Consider the following 25,102-nt stretch of genomic DNA (forward strand, 5'->3'; position numbering starts at 1 on the left):
CCCTCTGCTCATGCTCTCTCATGCACAAGCATGCTCTCTCTCAAATAAATAAATAAAATCTTTTTAAAAAATAAAATAAGGAAAAAAAAAAATAAGGGACACCTGGGTGGCTCAGTGGTTTAGCACCTGCCTTTGGCCCAGGGTGTGTTCCTGGAGTCCCGGGATCCAGTCCCACATCAGGCTCCCTGCATGGAGCCTACTTCTCTCTCTCCCTCTGCCTATGTCTCTGCCTCTCTCTGTGTGTCTCTCATGAATAAATAAATAAAATCTTTTAAAAATATAAAAATAAAATAAAATAAAATAAAAGGCCAACTACCCTAATCAACATATATACACACTTTCTCAATTTTGGTAATATGTCTATAATTACCACCTTAGGATAAATTCCTAGAAATGGAGTTACTGGCACAGTGAATAGAAAACTATGCACAAAGATTTACATGCAAAAATGGTCATCGCACTTTTATTTTCAGTGGCCAAAAAAAAAGGGAAATCTGATGTCTGCCCTGAATTGCCTAGTTAAATAGATTGTGGTATATTCTTATAATGGTATTTAAATGTTCTCAGAAGAGATTTAATGATTTGGGGGGAAATGTTCCTAATATATTAAGGGGACAAAGTAAATACAATGTATCAGTGCTTCCGTAAATCTAATATGCATAAGAATCTCCTGGAGATCTTGTTAAAATGCAGATTCTATTTCAATAGGTCCAGGGTAGAGCCTGAGAGTCTACATTTCTAACAAGCTCTCAGGGGATGGGGTTGTATTTCTCTATATATTACAATCCAGAAAAAAAATATATTTTTCAGTTTTTTTTTTTAATTTTTTTTAATTTTTTATTTATTTATGATAGTCAAAGACAGAGAGAGAGAGGCAGAGACACAGGCAGAGGGAGAAGCAGGCTCCATGCACCGGGAGCCCGACGTGGGATTCGATCCCGGGTCTCCAGGATTGTGCCCTGGGCCAAAGGCAGGCGCCAAACCGCTGCGCCACCCAGGGATCCCTATTTTTCAGTTTTAAATAAAACTTTATATGAAACATTGAGAGAAGGAAAATCCATAGAAACAGGCAATATGCAGTTGGGCTGGGGGTGGGAATGAGAAATAACTATAAATAGTCATGAAGGATCTTATTGGGGTGGTGAAAATGTTCTAAAGCACTTTATGGTGACAGTTACACAACTGTGTACATTTACTAAAAAATCATTAAAATGTATGCTTGAAATGAGTGACTTATATAATATGTAAAACATGCCTCAATGAAGTTCTTTTTTAAGTGGTTTTTCAATGACCAGGCAGATTTTTAAAAGATCACATGATGCTTCTAAAAATAGAACAAAAATTTAAAAGATTTAAAAATAATAATAATTGGAGGGGAGGCTTAGGGGCGTGCTCATGGCTAATGGGTACAGAGTTTTAGTTTGGCAAGATGAGAAGGTTTTGGAGATGGGCCGTGGTGAGGGTCACACCACAGCATTAGTGTATTTACTGCCACAGAACTGTGTGCTTAAAGTGCTTAAAATGGTAACTTTTATATCATGTATAATTTGCCACATAATAACAATGAAGATGATGGTGATTAAGTAAATGCAAACACGAGCTGCCATAAAGTATTACCCAAGAAGGGTTTCATTCTCTCTGCTTCCTTCTCAAGGCCTCCCAGTGTGGTTTCTGCAGAGGCCCCATCCTGGCTTGGCGTTCTCACTGTGGTGTATTGAATGGTTACCCGCCTCCCCAAAAGATAGGTCTATGTCCCCATTCCCAGAAGCTGTGACTGTGACCTCATTTGGAAAAGAGATCTCTGCAGATGTAAGTAAGGATCATGAGATGAAGAGATGACTGTTTATGATCTGAATGGGCCCTAAATCCAATGACAAGGATCCTAAGAGAGACACACAGGGGAGAGGACAGATCTAGGGGAAGGTGATGTGGAAACAGAGGCAGCGGTTGGATGATGTGGCCACAAGCCACGGAAACCAAGGAAGGCCAGGAGCCCCCCAAAGCTGGAAGAGGCAAAGAAGAGATTCTTTCCTAGAGCCGTTGGAGGGATCACAGCCTTGCTGACACCTAGATTTTGGACTTCTGTCCTCCAAAACTGTGAAAGAACACACTTCTGTTGTTTTTACCCACCTGGGTAACTTGTTGCAGCAGCCACAGGAAACTGATCTCCCCAGCAATGAGGTACCTGGAGCTGGTGCTGCCCAGAGCCCTACTGCTGAAGGCCTGGCTACATGGTCCACTCAGATCCCAGGTCACCACCCAAAACAATGGAGACAAGCCAACCATGGTGCAGGAGGGAGGAGAGGAAAGGAAGGCCTTGTACCACACGGACTCAAACAGAGAGTGCACAGCATTTTTAAAGACAGGCTCTTTCTGGAAACACCTCTAGGAAACACCTAGTAACATTCTGAGCAGTATCAACGAATTAAAAGGGCATCTCCCTCCACAGCATTGCTGCTCTTTGGCATTACCTCATCTCCACCCCGAGAGTCGGCATTGAGGAATCCTCACCACTATAACAGGCTCTTCAGACAGAATTTGACTGCCTTTTCCACCATTTTCGGCATCACAGTGTGCTGGTTACTAGCACCTTCCCACAATCACCAATGCATTTCTCCAGTTCAAAAACAGACTATTAAGGCTTGCCAAACAAGGAGGCAACCTATGACCCTTTTATCGCAATCTAAGTCTTGCTTTAAAAAAAAAAGTTTTCTTTTTATTTTAGTAATCTCTACACCCAACATGGGGCTCGAACTCACAACCCTGAGATCGAGTCGCACGCTATTCCAACTGAACTAGCCAGGCACCCCTAAGCCGCATTTTTTTTTTTTTTTACATTTTCTTCCTTTGAAAAGCATTTAGTAAGATGACAGAACAGCAGACCCTAGGGTTTTGAACAACTCTTTAAAAGTGGGGAATAAAATCAGGAGTGTATTTTAAATGTCTATTCCTATTCATTAACTCAAGTTTCAGAAAACAAATGGGGAGAAAAACTAAACACACACACACAAAAAAAAATCTCTTCTAATTTTACAAATTTAGCCACTTCTAAGGCTGGGTAGTTGTAAACTGAAATAAACTGTATCCATATTCTTCATTTCTGTTCCAAGTACATCATGCAATCAATTCATTGGTTCCAATTTTCCAGAGGTTACTTCCAAGACATTAGAGAACTCAACCCCCCCCCCAAAAAAAAACCCTATTGGCATTCAAAGGCCAACAGAATTACTAAATCTTTCTACTGGAAAATACAGGCCACTGTTGCCCAAATGGGCTTAAAATGAACATATATCAATTATTTGACGACCATCTGGTTGCTAACAAGAGACTTTTGGAAACCAGGCTTAAAACAAAAATGCAGAAACCAGCACAAAGTTCAGTAAATCAAGATTCAATACTCAAATCACATCTCCCTCCATATTTTCTTACCAGCTTTTGGAGCTCTAATTCTGGAATCTTCATTTTTCTCTGTTGCTTATTGCTTTGACTTCTTCTCATGGTAAAATTATCACTAAGACTTCCTATGGGATTCTTTGTAAAGATGATGACGTCAAGAGGAGGTTTGTTTTCTACCCATGCACATCTAGGAAATGTGGTACACAGTTCAGCTAAACTCAAAATAACTTTTTAGCCAATAGCTTTTGTTATTCAACCAGTATTACCACCACACAAAGAGGAAATCGCAAATCTAAAATGTTATTTTAAGAAATACTATATCCTGGGATGGTTCTATTTGTAGATGACCACCTCTGGGGTATAGCGGAATTGGCACTGAAATAGATCTTATCTATCCAAAAACGTGTCTCCCCTATCCCCTACTTTCTTGTCTTCCAGAGTCAGAAGTTTTCATCATCAGATTTAATAATGGATCCAAACAATGTTAGAACCAAACAGAGCCTTAGAATTCCTCTGGTTCACCTCCCTCATTACACTGATACCGTTATGTGCCTTGCTCAAAGTACAGTTCATTCTGTAACAAATATATCCGGAGCACCCAGCCAGCACCAAGCACGGTGCCAGGTACTGGGCAAAGGAAGATACCTCCCTAGTCCTGGCCCTACTCTTTAAATTCATAATCTAATCTAGTGAGAGACAAAATTCGATATAAGAGCTTTGTGAGAAAAAGGTGCTCTCGGTCAAAAGAGCAGAAAGAAAGGTCTACTGATCTTTTCAAGGCAAGTATTTATTTGGCATAAAAACTCTCAAGTCACTCAGAACCATTCCCTTAACTGGAGGAATGTGTGCTGCTACATTCAGATGTGTTATCACATCAAACTATTATGAGCCATGGCACCTTATATTCTAAGAGGGGGCAGAAAGTAAAGTCTACCCCAGAGTCTATTGACAGATGACTGGATAAACAAAATGTGGTAGAGCCCGACAATGGAATATTATTCTGCCTTTAAAAGGAAGAAAATTCTGACACATGTTACAACACAGATGAACCGTGAAGACCCTATGCTACATGAAATAAGCCAGTCAAGAAAGGACACACACTGGATGACTCCACGTATATGAGGTCCCCAGAGGAGTCAGATTCACAGATGCAGAAAGCAGAAGGGTGGTTGCCAGAGGCTGAGGGGAGGGGGGAGTGGAGGGTGTTGTTTTAATGGGTACTGAGTTTCAGTTTTACAAGAGGAAAGTTCTGGAGATTGATTGCACAACAACGTGAATATGCTTAACACTACTAAACTGTACCTTTAAAAATGGTTAAGGTGATAAGTTTCATGCTGTGTGTATTTCACCACAATTGAAAAAAAAACTTTTTTTAAGTAAAGGAAAATGCACCTGAGATGAGCCAAACCGTTAAAGGTTTTTTTTTTTCCACCTTTAAGCATCTAATTTGCCCTGCATGTCTGGGGCCATGGTGGGACTCAGGGGAACAGAGTGATGATTCCAAATAACACAATCAGAAAGGCCCTGCCTTTAAAAGAATCAAGGTCAGGGATAGATGGGGGACAGTAAGGAGGAGGGAGAAGCAATGAAACAAGATTGGCCAGCAGCTGACAACTGCTGAAACTGGATGATGGGTACAAAGGGGTCCGTTATACTATTCTCTCTATTCTAATATATGTGTGAAACATTTCTAGTGATAACCAATAAAAGCAAAAATCTGGTCAAGAGAATTTCATTCTCTGGGCAAATGCAAGAACTTATCCCTTAGATGTCTAGAGGAGCTGGTTATTTTCATTCATTATGCACCCCCAAGGCAAAGCATCTGAGACATTTAAATCCATTTATGAGCAGCAATAATGTGACCAAATGCTACCAACATCACACCTTTCTTTTTAGCCTTTTGAATAGGATACATTAACATCATTCAAATCTCTAAAATAGGTGCACAGTGCACACATGCTCTAGCTCCCATTACCCCCATTTACACTCCAGGGTAATTACCACTGCTGCTCCTAATTGTAATTAGTTTCTTGGACATTTTCCAGTTTCTTATTCATTAGCGTATCATTCACACTGTTCTGCAACTTGCCTTTCCCACTTAATATATTTGGAAAGTCTCTTCATATCAGTAAAAAGTGTTTGCAGTCTTTTTTCTGGCTATAGAATATTTCATTGTCTGGAGATACTATAATTTACTCTTCCCAGGTTGAAGGGCACTTCGTTGTTTCTGATATTTTCCTATTACAAATTATATCATATCTATGTTCTAAACAAAATTCATTAAAAAAATTTTTTAAACTTTCTTTCCTAAGATTTATTTATTTATTTTAGAGAGAGAGAGTGCACACAGCGGGAAGGGGCAGAGGGAGAGGGGGAGAGAAACCCAAGCAGACTCCACGCTGAGCATGGAGCCTAACACAGGGCTCCATCCCATGACCCTGAGATCAGAACTGAGCCAAAACCAAGAGTCGGGCAGCCAACCAAATTGCACCACCCAGGTACTCCTTGAACAAAATTAGTTTTACTAAAACAAGGTGGCTCACTGTACATTGGGACTATCACATAGCTTAGCAATGTTATGGCAGTGCTGTCTCAGGCTCACCATCTTCCTCCTCTTCTTGGGACCTCTTACCCTTCCTGGTGCAGCCCTAGCTAAGCTGAGCTCCTGCACCAAGCCCTTCTTTGACCTCGGGCCCACAATAGATGCTCCTTTCCGCTTCATTTCTATAGTACACACTCTTGTACAACTTTGCAAGTATTACTGTATATTTTCCAACTGTTTTATTCATGTGTTTGCTGGAGGCTATACCTGTTGTTTATACCATCTCTGTATCTGCACAGTACCTAGCGTGGCTTTGGCAAATAGAACATGCTCAGTAAACACTAACTGATTAACTACATTCAGTAAATGCTTCCCTTACTCTTTAACTCACGGGTTTTTCTAGACCTGGGATGTCCTTCAGAGAAGGGTGCTAGCCAGTTCTGCTCTGTGAATTACTGTAAAATCATAATCAAATTGTGAGTCACTACAAAAAAAAAAATCCAAATCCAACAAATGGAGTCCTCTTGCCATGCTCTGCACACAGAACAGGAAACACGATGACATTCGGAGGATGCCCGATGTCTCCATTCACAGCCATAAAATGCTATTTAAATAGCATGTGTAGTGGTGCTACACTAACATACCCAAGAACGCTACAAGTAACATCTCTGTGGGGTAGAAACAAGCCCTCTCCCACTTTGAAGGGAAAAATATCAGCATAATTCTCAGTCCCATTTTAATCTTGCTCAGCAATCTACTTAATCATTCAACCCCTCTCTATTGACAGCGGCCTCTTTGAGGAGGTGACTTGTGAGCTGCAAGCCGCATGATGGACAGGAGGGGTGGACCACACCAGGGGACTTCTCCAGGCAGCTGCCACCGCTGGCACACACTCACTGCTGGCACAGTCACTTCTGATAAAATTGCTGTACGGCTTGAACTGTATTCTCCAAAAATATGTAAAAGCTTTAATGCCCAGGACCTGCAAATGCAACGTTATTTGGAAACGGGGTCTGTGTGGACGATCAAGTTTAGATGAGGTCATTCAAGCAGGCCCTCACCCGGTGTGCCTGACATCTTCATCAAAAGGAGAGATTTGGATGTGGAGACACACACCCAGAGAGAATGTCAGGTGAAGATGAAGGCAGAGATTAGGATGATGCCTCTACAAGCCAAGGAAAGCCCAACATGGCCAGCAACCCAGCAGAGGCCAGAGGGCGGGCAGGGAACCGATTCCCCCTCGCGGCTCTCGGAAGGAACCAGCCCTGCCCACATGTTGATCTTGGACTTCCAGAACATGAGGAAACACTTTTCTGCCGTGTAGGCCCTCCCAGGCTGCGGTGCTTTGTTGCAGCAGCTCAAGCAGATGAACACAGTGGATGTTACATGTGGGGGGATGTTAGGGGCGGTAAATATTCACACCCCACTGAAGGTTTTAGTGATCTAGCAGCAGAATCCTTGTCCCAAATAACAATGTGCCTGGAGGCCCGATATGTGAAAAGATGAAAAGGATGAAAAGGAGGGCTCAGAAGCAAATACTTCATTGCTTGCTAGACCCATAAAGGGTCCACCTCCCCCTATCCCAGGAGCTTCTGGCAACCCTGTTTGAAAAAGACTTTAAAAGAAAATACCAAACAAACAAACAAACAAACCTCCTCAAATGAGGCTGAGGCCAGAAAACCCAGGTGGAGGAGCTGGCAGTGGTTTCTACCATTATCTTACTAAATTGGCATTATCATGAGCACTGTTCCTGAGCACCTGCTAGAAGCCAGGCATCATGGCTGTCCCTCGCCTCGACTCTGAGAGGTAGGTGTTGTGCTCCTCTCTTTGGGGCGGGGGAAGCAAAACTGGAGCAGCTGACTTGCTAACAGCACCTGTATTCGTTTGCTAGGGCTGCCTTAACAAATAGCACGACCTGAGGAGCTTCAGCAACAAAAATGTATTTCCTCACAGTCCTGGAGACAACAAGTCCAAGGCCGGGTGTCAGCAGGTTTCATGTGAGGCCTGTCTCCGTGACTAGCAGCGGGCCACCTTCTCGCTGTGTGCTAGCGTGGTCTTTGCTCTGTGCACATCCTGGTGTCTCCCTGTGCCCTCATCTCCTCTTCTCATAAGGACACAAATCAGATTACATGAGGGCCCACCCTAGTGCCCTCATTTTAACTCGAATACCTCTTTCAAGGCCCTGTCTCCGAATACAGTAGCATCCCGAGGCACTGGAAGTTAGGGCTTCACCATATGGAGGGGACACAATACAGCTCATCATAGCTCCTTCAGGAGAAAGTCCCAGAGCCCACATTCCAACCGTTTGGCTCCAAAGGCCATTGCCCTTGGTTCACATTGCCTGCCTCTAAAAAGTCCTCCTTATTTGCTCTAAGAGAACATTTATTACTTGAACAATAAGAAAAATAAACAAATAAAAGTTCTTCAGCTTGTTTCTTTTTCAAGACTCTCTGCTGAGGTTCCAGGCCACCCTCCAGGAAGCTCCCAGTGGAGCCACATCAGCAGGGCCCCACGGTAAGCTTCAGACAAAGCAGAGGCGAGAAAGGCCTGGGGAGGAAGCAGATGGCCCCTGCATCCCCTGCAAGGAGACTGGCCAGAGGCCGAACCTAAGCAGACCCGAGCCCCAACAAATCCCTCCTAGCAGTAGCTAGAACACTGGGAAAGGGGGTGCACCCCAAGAGTTGGCCCAGTTTTAGGCTCACTGATATAGGAGAGGTTTCCTGAGATCTGCTTTCTTCTCTATGTCTCGGCCTCGGGGTGGCTAACCCCAGGCCAGCTCAAAAAAATCCTGGCCAAGACTGCAGTGAGTGAACATTTGCGTTTTCTCGGAAAACACAGGCCCTTCATACTGTTAGGCCAGGCTGTAGCAGCTGCTGTGCCCACTGGGGTTCACAGAACCATCTTCAAGTGTCTGCCACCCTCCACTGCTTCAAATACCAAACCAATAAGAGACGGCACCTTGCCGGGCCCTTCCCCAGGCGGGAAAGCAGTGCTCTGACAAGTGAGGCGACAGAGAACTTAATGAGCACCCTTCTGGAGACCAACGACGGGGGCTGTCCAAGGACGGACCTCCATTAGCAGGCGCAGCAGCCCCATAAAATAAGGACAATTCTAAAGCGAGCAGCCGATCAAAGTACATATGTGCTGACACCACACGAAGGTGACGAAGACTAGAGACCAAGTATTGGTTCAAATTTTGTCAGGGAGACAGAGCTGGACAAAAATAAGGCAATACAACAATAAAATGCAAAACTGGCCATCAAGATCATTTTTTTAAAAAGGAAAGTGCAAAAAATTGCATGGAGTAGATGAAGATGGGGAATGGAGAAACACCAGAAAAGACTTCATAGAAGAGAAAAAGAGGGGTGGAAATGATCATGAAATGATTAGAGCATGTTACATGTACGTTTCCTATTTTACAAATTTGCATGGTGCATTTGCTACGTTTGCTACATAGATTCTGACTAAGACACATCATCAAATGTTATCAAAAAGGTGCCTGCCTGGGTATTGTCTCCTGGCTTTACACACGTACTTTTTACCCCATGGTTGAGAAAAGCAAAAGCCAGTTTCTGGCCAATCCCAGGAGAAAACCAGTAAATGCATATTCCCTGAGCACTTCCAAGGTGATGGCCTCCTAACCTTGATGGTCTTTCCCAGAGATCAGGTCAACCTTTGTGTTCCCGATGTATTAATCCAGAGTTTATGCCAGGCAGGAAAACAAGGCCTAATGGCAACAAGTCCAGCTACTCCCAGTGGATGGGCAATTTCACAATATCTACGAGAATTCTAAGGGCACAGACTCCCAACCCCTCCACTGCTAGGCATGAAGCCTACAGATAGACTCATGTAAAATAGATCATTTTTTAAAAATAAATAAAATAGACCAGTTAGCTGCAGGAGAGAAAGAAAAGCTTGAAACAACCCAAAACAGGGCACTGATTAGCTCTCTTCAGTTAACGCATCTTGCCGTGCCTACACCTACTCTGTTTAATCGGTGACCTGTTTGGGGTTTTGAGAAAATCTCTGCATATTTTTTAAAAAGATTTTATTTATTTATCCATGAGAAACACAGAAAGAGAGAGGCAGAGACACTGGCAGAGGGAGAAGCACACTTCCTATAGGGAGCCCCATGTGGGACCCAATCCCAGGGCCCTGGGATCATGACCTGAGCCAAAGGCTCAACTACTGAGCCACCCAGGTGCCCCTCTTTGCACATTTTTAATGTTTGTATATGCATAGAAAATTTCTAGAGAATGAAAAAATACAAAGGCAGAGTAAAGGAGAGAACTTTACGCCTTTCTGTACCATTTAAAGATTTTGCCACAAATTTACCGTTTTATCATTTTTTTATTTTTTCATTTTATCATTTTTAAACACATATAAGAAAAATACACAAACAATGAAAATCCATGAGAACATAGCCCTAAGTTTCTCTCAGCAATGAGCAAACTCTTAAAGGAAGATTCAGTGATCTTTACTGGGTTGTAATTCCCACTCAAGAAGTAGCCCGCTACAGTTTAAGAGTGGTTTTCATGAACAGAGCATGAAACCTACATGGCTTCTTATTAGTCATCATTTAATCAGAAAACCAAAGAATTTCCCATACCACACTGCACATCTAGTACATAATCGAATTTTTTTTTTAAATTTTTATTTATTTATGATAGGCACACAGTGTGTGAGAGAGAGAGAGGCAGAGACACAGGCAGAGGGAGAAGCAGGCTCCATGCACCGGGAGCCCGACGTGGGATTCGATCCCGGGTCTCCAGGATCGCGCCCTGGGCCAAAGGCAGGCGCCAAACCGCTGCGCCACCCAGGGATCCCCATAATCGAATTTTTATGAACACATTTTTCCATAATTTTCAGGGGCAAAGGTATGTAATATATTCCAGCACACTATGAATTAGGGATTTTTAAAAAGATTTATTTATTTATTCATGAGAAATACAGAGAGAGAGAGGCAGAGACCTAAGCAGAGGGAGAAGCAGGCTCCTCACAGGGAGCCCAATGCAGGACTCAATCCCAGATCCTGGGATCAGGCCCTGAGCTGAAGGCAGACGCTCAACCGCTGAGCCACCCAGGCATCCCTGAATTAGGCATCTTGTTCAATGGATGATAAAATTTCCTTATTTCTGGAAGGGGGGGTAGAAAGAGGCTGTGAAGGGCATGGACACACACACATAAATCCTCATCACAGTTTTGCATGTTATACCAAAAACAAAATTGGAAATGAAACAAATGTATACAATAGGAGACCAAGTGAATAAATTATACTGTAACCATATGATGAAATACTATGCAGTCATTGAAAATGATGTAGCTCTTGGGTGCCTGGGTGGCTCAGTTGCATCTGCTTTGGTTTAGTTTATGATCTCAGGATCCTGGAATCGAGTCCCGTGTCCAGCTCCCTGCTCAGCAGGGAGTCTGCTTCTCCCTCTGCCTCTGCTACTCACCCCTGCTCATGTGCTTTCTCTCAAATAAATAAATAAAAATATTTTTTAAATGTTGTTGCTCGGGATCCCTGGGTGGCACAGCGGTTTGGCGCCTGCCTTTGGCTCAGGGCGCGATCCTGGAGACCTGGGATCGAATCCCACGTCGGGCTCCCGGTGCATGGAGCCTGCTTCTCCCTCTGCCTATGTCTCTGCCTCTCTCTCTCTCTCTCTCTCTGTGTGTGTGTGTGTGTGTGTGTGACTATCGTAAATAAATAAAAATTAAAAAAAATAAATAAATGTTGTTGCTCTATATCAGAGATATGGAAAGGTATTTGTGGCACACTTAAGGTTAAAAAATTTAAAAACTGATTATAATAGCATTTGTGGCATGGCCCTATCTGGAAGATTTATATATGCATGTTGGAAAAGGTTAGGAGGAGGTAAAGCATCGTGTGAACCATGGTTATTTCTGGGCAGCAGGCTCCCAGGAGATTGCATATGTGCCTTTTTCAGTTGATCTCTATTCTAACTTTTTTTATTAAAAAAAACATTTTTAATTGTGTGATTTTAAACTTGAAAAAACTGGCTATCATATCCTTCCTTGGGAGACCCAAGACTCTTGTATGGAACCAAATCCAACATGAAATGTGCTGCTTGTCACCTTTTCTGCCCCTTTGTGGGTCTTTTGACAGTTTTTCTGATGCTTTAGAAACTCAAGCAGGAAAATGACAGGTCTGACATTTTCAAGGTTGTCTTTTTCCCTCTTTCAAATGCTGCTATTGAACTTAGGCCAATGGATCCTAACCAGGGGCAACCATGTCCCAGGGGACATTTGACACTGTCTGGAGACATTTTTGTTCTCACAACCGGGGGAAGGAGGGAGGGGAGTGCTACCAGCATGGGCAGAGGCCAGGGATGCTGTTCAACATCCTACAGTGCACGGTCCCCCACAATAGCCTACATGGTCCAAAGCGTCAATGGTGCCAAGGTTGCGAAACCTTATGTTCCAGTAGTGAGTCTTCAAAGGACTTTCTAACCACCCATGAGCAGCACCCCTGAAATAGCTGCATAAGCACGTCTGACTGCGGGGGGCCTCTGCTACAGTGAGAATGCACTGATGATGGAAGCAGAATAGGATGTGAATCCTGGATCAGCTCTCTTTCTGGCTATAAAATCTCAGGCAGGTGATCACATCATCCTGCTGATCACCCATCCTCCTTTGTAAGACAGAAATACTGCCTCCCACCTCACAGGATATACATGAAGTTTCAACAGAATAATGTAAAAGAAAGGGTTTTTTAAACTATGAAGCACCAGATACAAGTGAATGGTATTAGCACTCTAGGACACTAAGTATCCAGCTTCACCAGGGAAAGCACATTTAGGATTTCCATGGGTCTTCACCAGCACACTCTTACTGCCCTGAGTCACACATCATAGCAGTTATTTTTACTAAACAGTGAGACTGAAAAACAGAGAATGCTTTTTTCTTCCCACTACATATTCCTTGGCCTAAGTTGTGAGGCAGCAAAACTTAGTGATCGAATGACGAAATGTGACATCAGACTCTTAGGAAAGAATCCCAGCACTATCTCTTACTAGCTGGGTGGCCATAGTGATGTGGCCTCTCTGTGCCCTCAGTTTCCCCATCTGTCTATCCAAACCAGAATATTTGAGAGCAAATTAATTCTTTTTTTTTAAAATTTTATTTATTTATGATAGTCACAGAGAGAGAAAGAGAGAGAGGCAGAGACACAGGCAGAGGGAGAAGCAGGCTCCATGCACCGGGAGCCCAATGTGGGATTCGATCCCGGCTCTCCAGGATTGCGCCCTGGGCCAAAGGCAGGCGCCAAACCGCTGCGCCACCCAGGGATCCCCAAATTAATTCTTTTAAAGCTTTTATGCAAGTTCCAGTTAGTCATCATACTGCGTACTATTAGTTTCAGGTGTACAATACAGTGACTCAGCACTTCTACACATCACCCGGGGCTCATCACAGCAAGTTTACTCCTTTAACCCCATCACATCTCACCCATTCCCTGCCCTCACCTCCCCTCTGGTGACCACCAGTTTGTTCTCTACAGTTTTCTGTTTCTTGGTTTGCCTCTCTTTTATTCACCTTTGCTCGTTCATTTTGTTTCTTAAACTCCACATGTGAGTGAAATCATATGGTATTTGTCTGTCTCTGACTGACTTCTTTCACTTAGCATTATACTCTCTGGTTCCATCCATATCATTGCAAATGGCAAGGTTTCATTTTATATGGTTGAGTAATATTCCTGTGTGTGTGTGTGTGTGTGTGTGTGTGTGTACATACCACACCTTCTTTATTCATTCATCAGTAGATGGGTACTTGAGCTATTTCCATAATTTGGCTATTGCAGAGAATGGTGATATCAGGTATACATCAGGTGCATGTATCCCTTTGAATTTGTATTTTTGTATTCTTTGGGTAAATACCTAGTAGTGTGATTGCTGGATCATAGGGTAGTTCTATTTTTAACTTTTTGAGGAACCTCTGTACTGTTTTCCACAGTGGCCACACCGACTTGCATTCCCACCAACAGTGCATGGGGATTCCCCTTTCTCCGTATCCTCACTGACACTGTTGTTTCTTGTGTTGATTTTAGCTGTTGATTTTAGCCATTCTGATAGGTGTGAGGTGATACCTCACTGCAGTTTTGATCTGTATTTCCCTGATGGTCAGTGATGTTGAGCATCTCTCTTTTTTTGAGATTTTATTTATTTATTTATGAGAGACACAGAGAGAGAGGCAGAGACATAGGCAGAGGGAGAAGCAGGCTCCCTGCAGGGAGCCCGATGTAGGACTCAATCCCAGGACCCGAGGATCACGACCTGAGCTAAAGGCAAATGCTCAATCACTGAGCCACCCAGGTGCCCTGTTGAGCATCTTTTCATGTGTCTGTTGACCATCTGGATGTCTTCTTTGGAAAAATGTCTATTCATGTCTTCTCAGAGTGAACCAATTTATCACTGGAACCAGGACACCTCAGAGTGAGAGAGGGTGATGCTAGGACAGCAGGCATACACCAGAAGTGTCCCTGGGCAAAAAGGGACATGAGGTATCCATGTCATAGGCTAGGACAGAAGGGACAAAGCACATAGTACACACCACTAAACCCTAGCTAGGAGTTTTTCCTCTCTCCTTCCATTCATTCGTCAAGTGCTCAGTGGCCCAACACTGGGCAGCAAGAAAGGAACGGTAAGTCAGATATGCTCATTCCCTGTCCCTAGTGGGGTGCTCCCTCTTGTCCCATGGTGTGTTTGCTACAGCCCCGGGGCTTTTCTTCCACAACAAATACAGAATTAAACACAAACCCATAGTGAACACTATAGGTCCAGAACACCAGGAAACACACACCAAATGTGTAAGAGTTCAAAGTCTCCTTCACAAAAATGAACAATGAATACGAGCTTATCTAATCAACAAAGACAAAGGATTTATTATTATCCCAAAGTCCCTGATTCAAGGAAGCGATTGCAGTCTAAAAGCTATCAATGCAGCTCACAAAGAGATTAATAAAACCATGTAACAGCACGTAACATTTAAGAGCACGTTCGAGTATTCACCCCCTCTCATTTCTGCACACGTCATTATGAGGAATTGGGTATAGTCTGTCCAACAGCATGACCTTACAGAACCCATACATCATGAAAGCAGAGTTAATCTGGCTGGCTTTTGTACTGAGATACATGCAGGTCTTTTGCCAAGAGAAAGTTTGATTCAGTGTGCTAAGAATTTCCTCTAAAGATCAGTACTCACTGTGAGAGGCGAATGTTCTTTAGTTTACACAAAAGTCAGTGGACTTCTAGGGGCTTGGAACTCTAATCACAAGTTCCCTCCACCACCCCCACCACCACCACCCCCGCCCCATTGCAGTAAAACCGGTCTGGATTACTATCACCATAAATCTGCAGAGCCAAGTGCTCCCAGACCCACTGTGGGGCCCTGGCCCTTCCTCTTCCCCTTCCTCTTCCTTCCTCCTTCTCCTCGTGCACGCTCGAGCAGGCACATCCTCAGCCTCCTTTTGTGGCCATTTCAGATGGTCCTCACAGAGGCCCGGTTCTACTCCTTCGGGAGTTGTTAGACCTAAAATACCAGGCAGGCCCTGCCACTGGACACACAAAACATGGGACCCTAAAAAGAGAGATTCTATCAAGTGAGCTGCATGTGCACAATTCAGAACAAACGGAGGGCACGTTGCTTTCTATTGCGCTCCTTGCCTGCCTTGATTCAAAGAGGCTTAAAGCAATGGCGTGTGTTTTGATCTGGTGCTGTTTACACAGATGTGTTCGGTTTGTGAAAATTCAACAAGCTGTAGTCTCATGTGCGTTTTCTATGTGTAGGCTATACTGCGATAAGCATTTTTTTAAAGAGATTTTATTTATTTATTCATGAGAGACACAGAGAGAGAGAGAGGCAGAGACACAGGCAGAGGGAGAAGCAGGCTCCATGCAGGGAGCCCGATGTGGGACTGGATCCCGGGACTCCAGGATCATGCCCTGGGCCGAAGGCAGATGCTCAATCACTGAGCCACCCAGGTGTCCCACGATAAGCATTTTTAAAAGTAGCTTTCTTCATACAGGCTTCCACATAAAATAAGCACGCACATATCCCCTATGCTAGTGTTTTTAGACTATTTTCAAACCATGAGTTGCCACCAATTAGTGAGCCATGCAATCCATTTAGAAGATCCTCGCTGGTATTTTTTTTCCCGTTGCGGCATGAACACTTGAGACCTACCCTCTTCACAAAGTGTGAAGTGCACAGTACAGTACTGTTAACTATAGGCACCGTGTTGTACAACAGGCATCTGTACGGACTCATCCTGCACGGTGGAGACTTGATACCCCAGCAGCACCACCCATTTCCCCCTCCCCCAGCCGCTGGCAGCCCAGATAGGGAAGCAGCTCAGTGTCCCCCGAGGGATGAATGGATAAAGAAACTGTGGCATATACATACAATGGAATATTTCTTGGCCTTTAAAAGGAACAGAGTCCTGCTATGTGCTGACAAGCATTTTTTAAATAGAATGGAGAATGTAAGAGTGCAGCGCATACCGTGAAGGCAACTATTATTTCAGGAAACTTGTTGCAGTTCCACATATGCAAACATGTATCTACACGAAGTTGCCAGCTTTTTTTTTTCACCTGAAGATCATGGGTAACAAAACCTGGGATACCCTGAGAACACCAACAAATAATACAGGATTTGGAAGCCAGAGAAACCTGGGTTCTGATCCTGGCTGCTTAAAACCTTCCTCATCTCCTTGAGCCTCACTGCACCATCTCTAAAATGCAGGCAATAGTAGCTTCTCCCTGGAGGTGGTATGAGGTGTTGGTGAGCTGGCAAGCAGCCTGCCATGGAACACTACTCAGACACTGTCCCCAGCCCTGCCACCATCTCCTTGGTGCCCCGAGCTAGGTTCCGTACCTGGAAGAAGGATGTTTAAAGGCAAAGTGCAAAGTGGGGCAAGACCAAGGTTGAGCCCCCATCACAGGACCCCTGGGAGCCCCTCGGGAGAACAGTGTGAACATCTGAGAGCAGCAGGGCAGGGGAAATCAATTGCTCAGCACTCTGGGTCATAAATCCTCCAGCTTTGGATTTCTGACCAGAGGGAAAACCACTCTCCAAGATAGGAGGGTTTTCCCATTATTCTTGGCAGGAGGTGGGGAAAGGCAGAAGGGGAGGAAGGCTTCGGTAAAGAAATAAGTATTTGTTTTAAGCAGCTCACTTTGAAGACAGGTGGTTTTCATTTTGAGAACAAAAATGATGCTTCAAACAGTTAGAGGGTTGCTCCGGATACCAGCCACCAGCTTGCCAGGAGTGGGAAACAGGGCCCCGAGGTCTGGAGTGCTCCCAAAGTGCCAGAGCGGCGACAGAGGCAGATGGGGCCGGGTGGGGCCGGCACAGAGGAGATGGAACTGTCTCCATCAGCTTGCAGCCACAGACTACTTAAAAGTCATCCACGATACTAATCGTCCAAAACCTCTATTCATTTAAGAAATTTTGGTGGAGTATCTACTGGGTGTTGAGAACTGAGTTCAGGGCTTGGGGAGACAGTGGAATAAGACAGACAAGGCCTCTGCCAGCACTGGGGCAGAGATGCCAGTGGGGCAGGCAGTGAGGGCCACACAAATGTGAGGCCACCAGGGATTTATAGGCTGTGATATAAGTGCTCTGCGAGAAATAGATAAGGTGATGTGACAGGAAGGGAGAAAGGAAACTTAAGATGGAGGAAGTCCCTAAAGATAAGATGGCCTAGGGCCTTCTCCAAGCAACACCTGAAAGCAGAGCAAGCCGACCAAGCAAGAGCCAGAGAAAGGGCGCTCCTGGCAGGGGGGCACCGTAAGTGCCTGGGGCTAGCAGCAGGACAGGGCAGCAGCCAGGTGTGAAGGTGACAGCCATGAGGCTGGGAAGGTAGGTGCACCAGGCTACACAAGGCACAGCCGGTGATGGGAAAGTGGATTTCAAACAAGAGCGACGGAGAGCCACTGAAGGCTGGTATGCCGTGATACATGATTTTGATGCCAGTTAAAATAAAAAGTATTCTTGTATCATCCTGTAGACCAAAATGTACAGATGATACAATGTCTCCAAAATCACTGATAAAAATTAGCAACGTGTTAGAGCTCGCAGACCGTTATTGAGGAATCTGGCTGGCTGAGGGCAAACGATTTTCACCTAAATATAAGATGAAATACCAGAAATTCAATTGGGGAAAGGGGTGGAAACTTGTGACTGACAAGAAAACACTCTTATTAGCAATTAACTCACAGTTAGCAAGGATAAAGCACAGGGTAAAGCTAATTAACAAGACCGGCTCTAGAAAGTCCCCTCAACAGGCACACACCCATAATGGGAGTGTGTCTGTTGGGAACTGGCTGATGATCATGCGGGATACCTAAACCCACGAGCAGGTTAGCCGAAACAACCAGATGGAATGTGTCACCCTGACAGTGCCCTACCCGTACTTGGGAATCAGAAATCAGAAGAACTGCTGAGCAGTTTTCTTCGAGATGTTTCTTTCCTTCTCCCTTGCCCTAGATGAATATAGGTATCCAGAACTTGGGATCTCAAAACTGAATGGGAAATGACTCTTCTGAATTAGCCCTGACCCCCTAGGATTCATAACATGGCCTCCTGACTTGGGCCCCTGTCCTCACGATCCTTAACTCAAAAAGGACCTCTGAGACCCAGCATGATCCACTCACACTTTCTTCCTGAGACCTCCTTGTCCTAGGGGGTCACACGACCTAGGCTAAAGGGGCAACCTGGGGCTCTGGTCTTGAACAAAGCTGACGCCAAGATCAAATCTATGACATCAAGCAAGAGAGCTTGGAGGCCACAAGGGCTGCCTTGAAAGAAGCCAGGATGGCAACACAGGGGCAGAGCCCAGCATCCCTGATGGTACCATGTGCCACTAAGGAAGAAGAAGGGGTACAAAGGGCAAAATTACATCACTTAGCAAATGCCTACCAAGTACTAGTTACTTTCACATTCACGACCTCAAACAATCCAGCATCCCATGAAGTGCAAAGACAGTGATTTTCAGATGGGAAGGGTAAGGCAAGGAGAGAGATTTGTTAGTGGCCCAAAGCTACAGTTAGCAGAGTGAGGATCTGAGCTTTGCCCACCCACCTCAGCCGGCATCTAGCAGCAGGACAGCGCTCTTAAGAGACCTCAAGCTGACTTTCTGTCCTGCCTTCTATCTCATTCTTCTCTCCTTCCCACCACAGGAAATCTGGATTCTACACCTGCCTGCATCCCAGGCTTCCAAACCTGCCAGCTGCCACGGAAATGTTACCCAGTCCCAGAGAGGGACACTTCACTGTCCTCAGGGCTGCTTGCGGGGCACGGAGTGGGGGAGGAGGCTCCGTGACCGGGGTGTCCCCTGGACAAAACTCAGTGATCGCAGTCGGGAGAAGGGAAGAGCCCTCACACCAGACGATAGAGCCGTCCACAATCTTCACGGATGCCGCTACTAAAGGGCCTCAACTAGAAGCCACTTCTGCACAGAGGAGCGCCCGGAGAAAGCAATTCCCTTCTGCTACAAACCAGAAAACAGGTCTGAGTGGAAAATAGTGTTGCTCACCATCTCAAGAGGAAGGACTGAGCCGGGACCAAATTCCCCATCATGCCTCCCTCCCAGCCTAAAGAAGTAGTCGGGCAACAGGCTACAAAAGATGCAGCGCTAAGAGCAATCGAACCAGATGCACGGCCTACTTACAGTCTCAGGCGTGTCTGCAGCACTAGGGGCTTTGGCTGCTGAAAGGTCCATTCTGTGGAGTATGCAGTGGTGATTTCGGGCTGACTGTGTCTGAACTCTGGGCAGGAGTATGTTCCGTGCTCGCCGAGAGCTGCAAGTCTCTCTGATTCACTTGGCAGCAGAATTATTCTAAGCATCCTGTCCCGTACCCAACCCGTCTGCCCCTCCCACTACACATTCACACTGGGTGTTTTTTTTTTTTTAATTCTCTGCACTAATTTCTGTCACAAATCAAGGGAAATTCATTTTTCAAAATTAATCCAATCTCTGGCACTTGAGAGCGTGGAACCTTTCTGACTGAGGAGGAGGAAGAGGAAGAAGTTGTAACATCGGAGAGAAGAGTGGGAGAACCGCAAAGTCTGCAGTAACAGCAAAATGGAGATTATTCGAGACAGCTGAAACACTCCACCCAGCCTCCAGGAGGGGACATGCACGGGAAACAAAGGGCATATGGTGTTTGCTTTCTTCAACATCCGTTCTCACCATTAAAGAGCTGCACCAGCAAACGCTCATTACTTACATGAGGACAAACCTCACTCCAAAACAGACTTGAAAATACAGCTCCTAATCAAGTAAGTTACTTTGCAAAGCAGAGGCCTACCTTGAATTTTTTATTACACATAAAGCAAAATTTAATAAAGTCCAAATAACTGGCAGAATGTCTACTTGGCTTAGTGAAGCGTGAATTGTACTTGAATGAAAGTCCATTTTTGTTAATTTCAAGTTCACAAAGTAACTCAAATACTGACATATTTGGGACAAGATTTCATTCCCCCCCAACCACCCCCAAGGAGAGATTCCAAGGGGCTAACTTAGTAACTAGATAACAATTTTCGAAGGCAGCCCCGGTGGCTCCGCGGTTTAGCGCCGCCTTCAGCCTGGGGCGTGATCCTGGAGACCCGGGATCGAGTCCCACGTTGGGCTCCCTGCATGGAGCCTGCTTCTCCTTCTGCCTGTGTCTCTGCCTCTCTCTCTCTCTTCTGTGTGTGTGTGTGTGTGTGTGTGTGTGTGTGTCTCATGAATAAATAAATAAAATTTTTTAAAAAGAGCAATTTTTTAGTATTTACTACTAGTCATGTATTCAAACATTTCTATCCTAGAGCAAACAGGTTTTCTAATGAGACTTAAATCATTTATTTCTCCCATAGGTTAATGTTATTTTTTTTAAGTTTTTTAATAGAGTTCAATTTGCCAACATTTAGCATAACACCCAGTGCTCATCCCAGCAACTGCCCCCCCAGTCACCCCAATACCCCACCCACCTCCCTTTCCACTTCCCATAGGTTAATATTACCACCATTCCCACTATCGCCACAGTATTACATTGTTGAAAGGTAAACCTGAGGGGACCCCCTGACCAAATTCGTACAAACTCCAGAATTGGTGAGATAATCAATGATGCTTTTCGTGGAGACAGGAAGCTAGGGTCAGCTTCCAACACACTCCCGTAGCATTCTTCACAAGCCTACCCGGCAGCAGCGGTTCCCTTCCTCCTTCCCCAGCAGAGCCAACTATTGGTCGGTCACAGGTGGCCACCCGTCCCCCAGAGAGCCCCCTCCCAGCTCCAGAGGGGCAGATTAATTAATTCTAAGGCATCACTGGTTGGGCTGGTGGACAACAGGAACTAAGCTCACACAGATTGCAGGAAAGGAGTCCTGCATGCCAGCCGCGAACAAGTAAGCCAAGGGCCCCACTGCCAGGAGATGCCATCCTACAGCTGCCTGACAACCACAGAGAAAGCAGCCCTGGGGTGAAGCTCCCAGCAGAACGAGACCCTGGAGGAGAGCCGAGAAGAACACAGGTCTCTGACGTCACCCCAAGCAGATGAACACCCTGCCCTTGGGGGGCCACCCTACCTGCCTGCCCGTTACATGAGCGAACAAGCATCACAGCTGACGGAAACGGGTCAAACAATAGCTGGGAAAAGTGAGAGTTTGTAATCTGGCAAAGAGACTCCTTCAAGTTAATACACTCACGGAAGACATTCCCCTTAATGTTAAAGAAAAAGGAGAAATTACAAAGATGAGTGGTTGGTTGCCTAGGGCTGGGCTTGGAAGTGGGGAGTGACAGCAAACAGGCATAAGGTTTCTTTGGGGCATGAAGGACACATGAAAACTGGATCATTGTGATAGTTATGGAACTCTGTAAATATGCTAAAAGCCATTGAATGGGACACTCTGAGTGGGTGAATTGTATGGTATCCAAGTTAGATCTCAATAAAGCTATTTTTAAAATAAGCTACACAGGGGCAGATGCTCATTCAGAAGAAATCTACCTATTAAAGAAACTCTTCCTCCATCTACATCTGATGGCAACATGCCTCTGCTTAAAATCCTTCCTCTGATGCATCCTGATCACCTCTAGGGTCCAAATTCCTTACAAAGGAACATGCACAAGGTCCCTGTCACCTCCCCACCTCATGCCCCCCACCCTCCCAACACTGCCCCCCCCCACCTCCACTTCCTATTTTACTCCCTGACAAGGCTTCCTTCCAGATACTTCTCAAACTTCTTCCCCCTCCACGCCTCTGTTCACACTTCCTCGGTCACTCTCACCATCATCTTCTCCTCCTCTGTTCCTTCCTCTCCTGCTCAGGCTCTAAGGTCCCCTCTCTTCAGCTCCTTTGGCATACTAGGTGCACACCACAATAGGTTAGAAAAGTGGGTTTCTGGGTATGTCTCACCCACCAGGCTACGTCCTAGAGCCTTGCCTCTGCAGCAGGGAGGGTTCGAGCAGAGAGAAGCAAAGTGCTCAGTGAGGCCAGGGCTCAGGGGTTTCTCACAGAGTTCACACGTTGTGGGCGCCCGTGTGGGCGCCCGTGTTCCTTGCTGGGCCTGAAGTCACTGTAGGAAAAGCAGGTGTGGGTCAGAGCCAGGTCACTTGGAACCTGCCTCTGGCTCTCCCCCACCCAGCTTTTTGTTTTTTTCTGATCACAGCATTTCCCTTTATAAAAAAAAAAAAAAAAAAAAAAAAGGGAAAAAAAACTCAGACAAGTAAGGGAGCTGGGGCAAAGAAAATTGTAAATGCAACAAGAATGGGAAACACTTGGTCTCAAAGAAAGGGACTTTTTAAAAGGGACACAAGAGATCGAGGAACACTGGGAAGATCATCTCCCCCTGGTGTCTCACCTTCCTACATGATCTCAGGGGAAAAGATTAATAATAAGATTTCAGAAATGCAAAAAATTCAGTTGCTGGAGAGTCTCAGTTATCAAAAAAAGAAAAACTCATACTGTGAAAGGGGTGACCCTCAAAGACTCCACCAGGGACCGGGTCGGTGCTGCGTAAGAGCAGAGCTGTCACCCAGCACCACCCCCCTCAGCTTGTCCAGCCCTCTGAGCAGCACAAAAAATAAAACCCCATACCCAGGCGCGTGGGAAAGTGCTGAAATAATGCTTTAAACAATCACAATGGTAATTTCAACTCCTACCTCATCATCATGGCTCCTCTTTTCCATATTTGGGCCCCAGCTCCCCTGGACTCACTCCGGGAGCCTCCACAGACATTATCTAATGCAAAGCAGGTCAGCAAACTAACCATTAAGTCCTCACTCTCTTCTCCACACTCTGATTTCAGCCAGTCTGGACACAATCATCAAGAGCCAGCCAGTTCCCTTCCAAGGGGAGTGGCTGTCAAGATTTCTCATGGAGTTTAGGTCAAACAGGAAGCTCTTAGGATGTCAGAAAGCTTGTCTTTAAGCATCTCAATCTGATTCCTACAGTGAAGTTTTTAAAGTTGTCACTACCCAACCCATCCCCACCCCCACACGGCCAAAAAAGGACAAAGCTAACAGATTTATTATCAAACCACATCAGTAACTCCCCCCACCCCAAATATCTGCGTAACCTCAGCCCTAGTGACTCTAGTTCACTGTTTGCTGAGGGCTAGGAAGCTGTGCTATTCGAACTCCCCCAGGTGATTCAGATGATCAACATGGCCTTGAGACAGAGGGCTGGGGACAGAAGAGGGCCGGGGACAGAAGGGCCCTCTCCATGCGGAGTACTAAAGTAGCATCCCCTGGGGGCTTGTCAGCCCTGCAGTCTCAGTCTCTCCCCCACGCACCAGCCCTCAGCCCAGACCTCCTGAATCCGATTCTGCATTTTAACAAGATCTCCCCTCACACTCCCTCCCCATGCCCCCCCCTCCTCCCTGCAACAGGGCACTGTTAGAGCTTGAGAAGTCTGGGCTACACCACCATCTGGCTTCAGAATCTCCTAGGTAGTGTTTTTGTTTCGCCTTCACAAAAGGGAGAAGAAGCAGTGGGAGGTCACCGTCAGAATTCACATTCCAAAATTTTTCAGGATCTAACTGATGAACAACAGGGCCGAATCCTGCTCCCTCTCTCCCCGCCCTCCCAGAAACTCTTGAGTAGTCAGATTAAATGTAAAGGGAGTCAAAGGCTAGACACAGCCTGTTTTTTCAATTAAAGCAACGCATTTTTCCACTTGTGGGGGCAGAATCAACACTTGCGTTCCTGCGCATGTTTAAAGCTACCAGCCACATTCGACTCCTATACTGTCAAAGCAGCAGAGCCTACAAAGTCTGTGATATTAAAGTGCTTTACATGGAACCAAAGCATTACAGGATACATAATTCTTGGAACTAATACGAACTACTAATTGCACCTATTCTTAAAAATCAATATACTTGACGAAACTGTTCAAAAATGTATATACTTATTTCCCTTCTTCAAGTACCATCATAAGGCATTCATTGGAGGTGGGGGTTCCAACTGAACATGGCTGCATATTAAAAAAAAACAATAACAAAACTCAGGGCGCCTGGGTGGCTCAGTCAGTTAAGCCTCCAACTCTTGATTTTGGCTCAGGTTATGATCTTAGGGTTCTAAGACTGAGCCCCGCATCAGGGTCCATGCTCAGCAGGTAGTCCGGGGAGTCTTCTTGAGATTCTCTCCCTCTCCCTCTGCTCCTCCCCCTGCACACTCTCTCTCTCTCAATAAATAAATAAATAAAATCTTTTTTAAAAAACTCACAGAAGGGCAGCCCTAGTGGCTCAGCAGTTTAGCGCCGCCTTCGGCCCAGGGAGTAATCTTGGAGACCTGGGATTGAGTCCCACATCAGGCTCCCTGCATGAAGCCTGCTCCTCCCTCTGCCTGTGTCTCTGCCTCTGTGTGTGTGTGTCTCATGAATAAATAAAAATCTTTTTAAAAGATAAATAAAAATAAAAACTCACAGAAGCCTAACATCCAGCTCAGCGAAGATTCCCAGCAGGTTCTTAGAATCTGACAGATCTGGGTACCCTCTTCATGCTAATTATGGTTTAGTTTGTTGTTGCTGTTTTAATATAGCCAAGGCCATCCAGATATCTTGTAACCTAGTACAAGTAGGAGTGAGTGAGCACTTGGAAAGCTGGAGTTAAGCCACCTAGAAGCTCAAATCCAGGTCTGGCACTGACTAGCTGTGCTCCTCTCGGCAAGTT

At 45.2% G+C, this 25,102-nt stretch overlaps 1 protein-coding gene across 8 annotated transcripts in view; it reads right to left on the minus strand.

Moving 5' to 3' along the window:
* Positions 1-25,102, minus strand: part of SH3KBP1 (SH3 domain containing kinase binding protein 1) — a 342,506-nt gene that overhangs the window by 229,248 nt on the left and 88,156 nt on the right. The window contains exon 1 of one of the 8 annotated variants that reach the window (XM_041740048.1): positions 19,626-19,755. The exons of the other annotated variants lie outside the window; for them this stretch is intronic. Coding sequence (XP_041595982.1) covers positions 19,626-19,676 — 51 coding nt within the window. The 5' untranslated portion in view covers positions 19,677-19,755. Of the gene's footprint in view, positions 1-19,625; positions 19,756-25,102 lie in introns of those variants that run through there. 8 annotated transcript variants of the gene reach the window in all.

This window comes from Vulpes lagopus, chromosome X, assembly GCF_018345385.1.
Source record: "Vulpes lagopus strain Blue_001 chromosome X, ASM1834538v1, whole genome shotgun sequence".
Lineage (NCBI taxonomy): Eukaryota > Metazoa > Chordata > Mammalia > Carnivora > Canidae > Vulpes > Vulpes lagopus.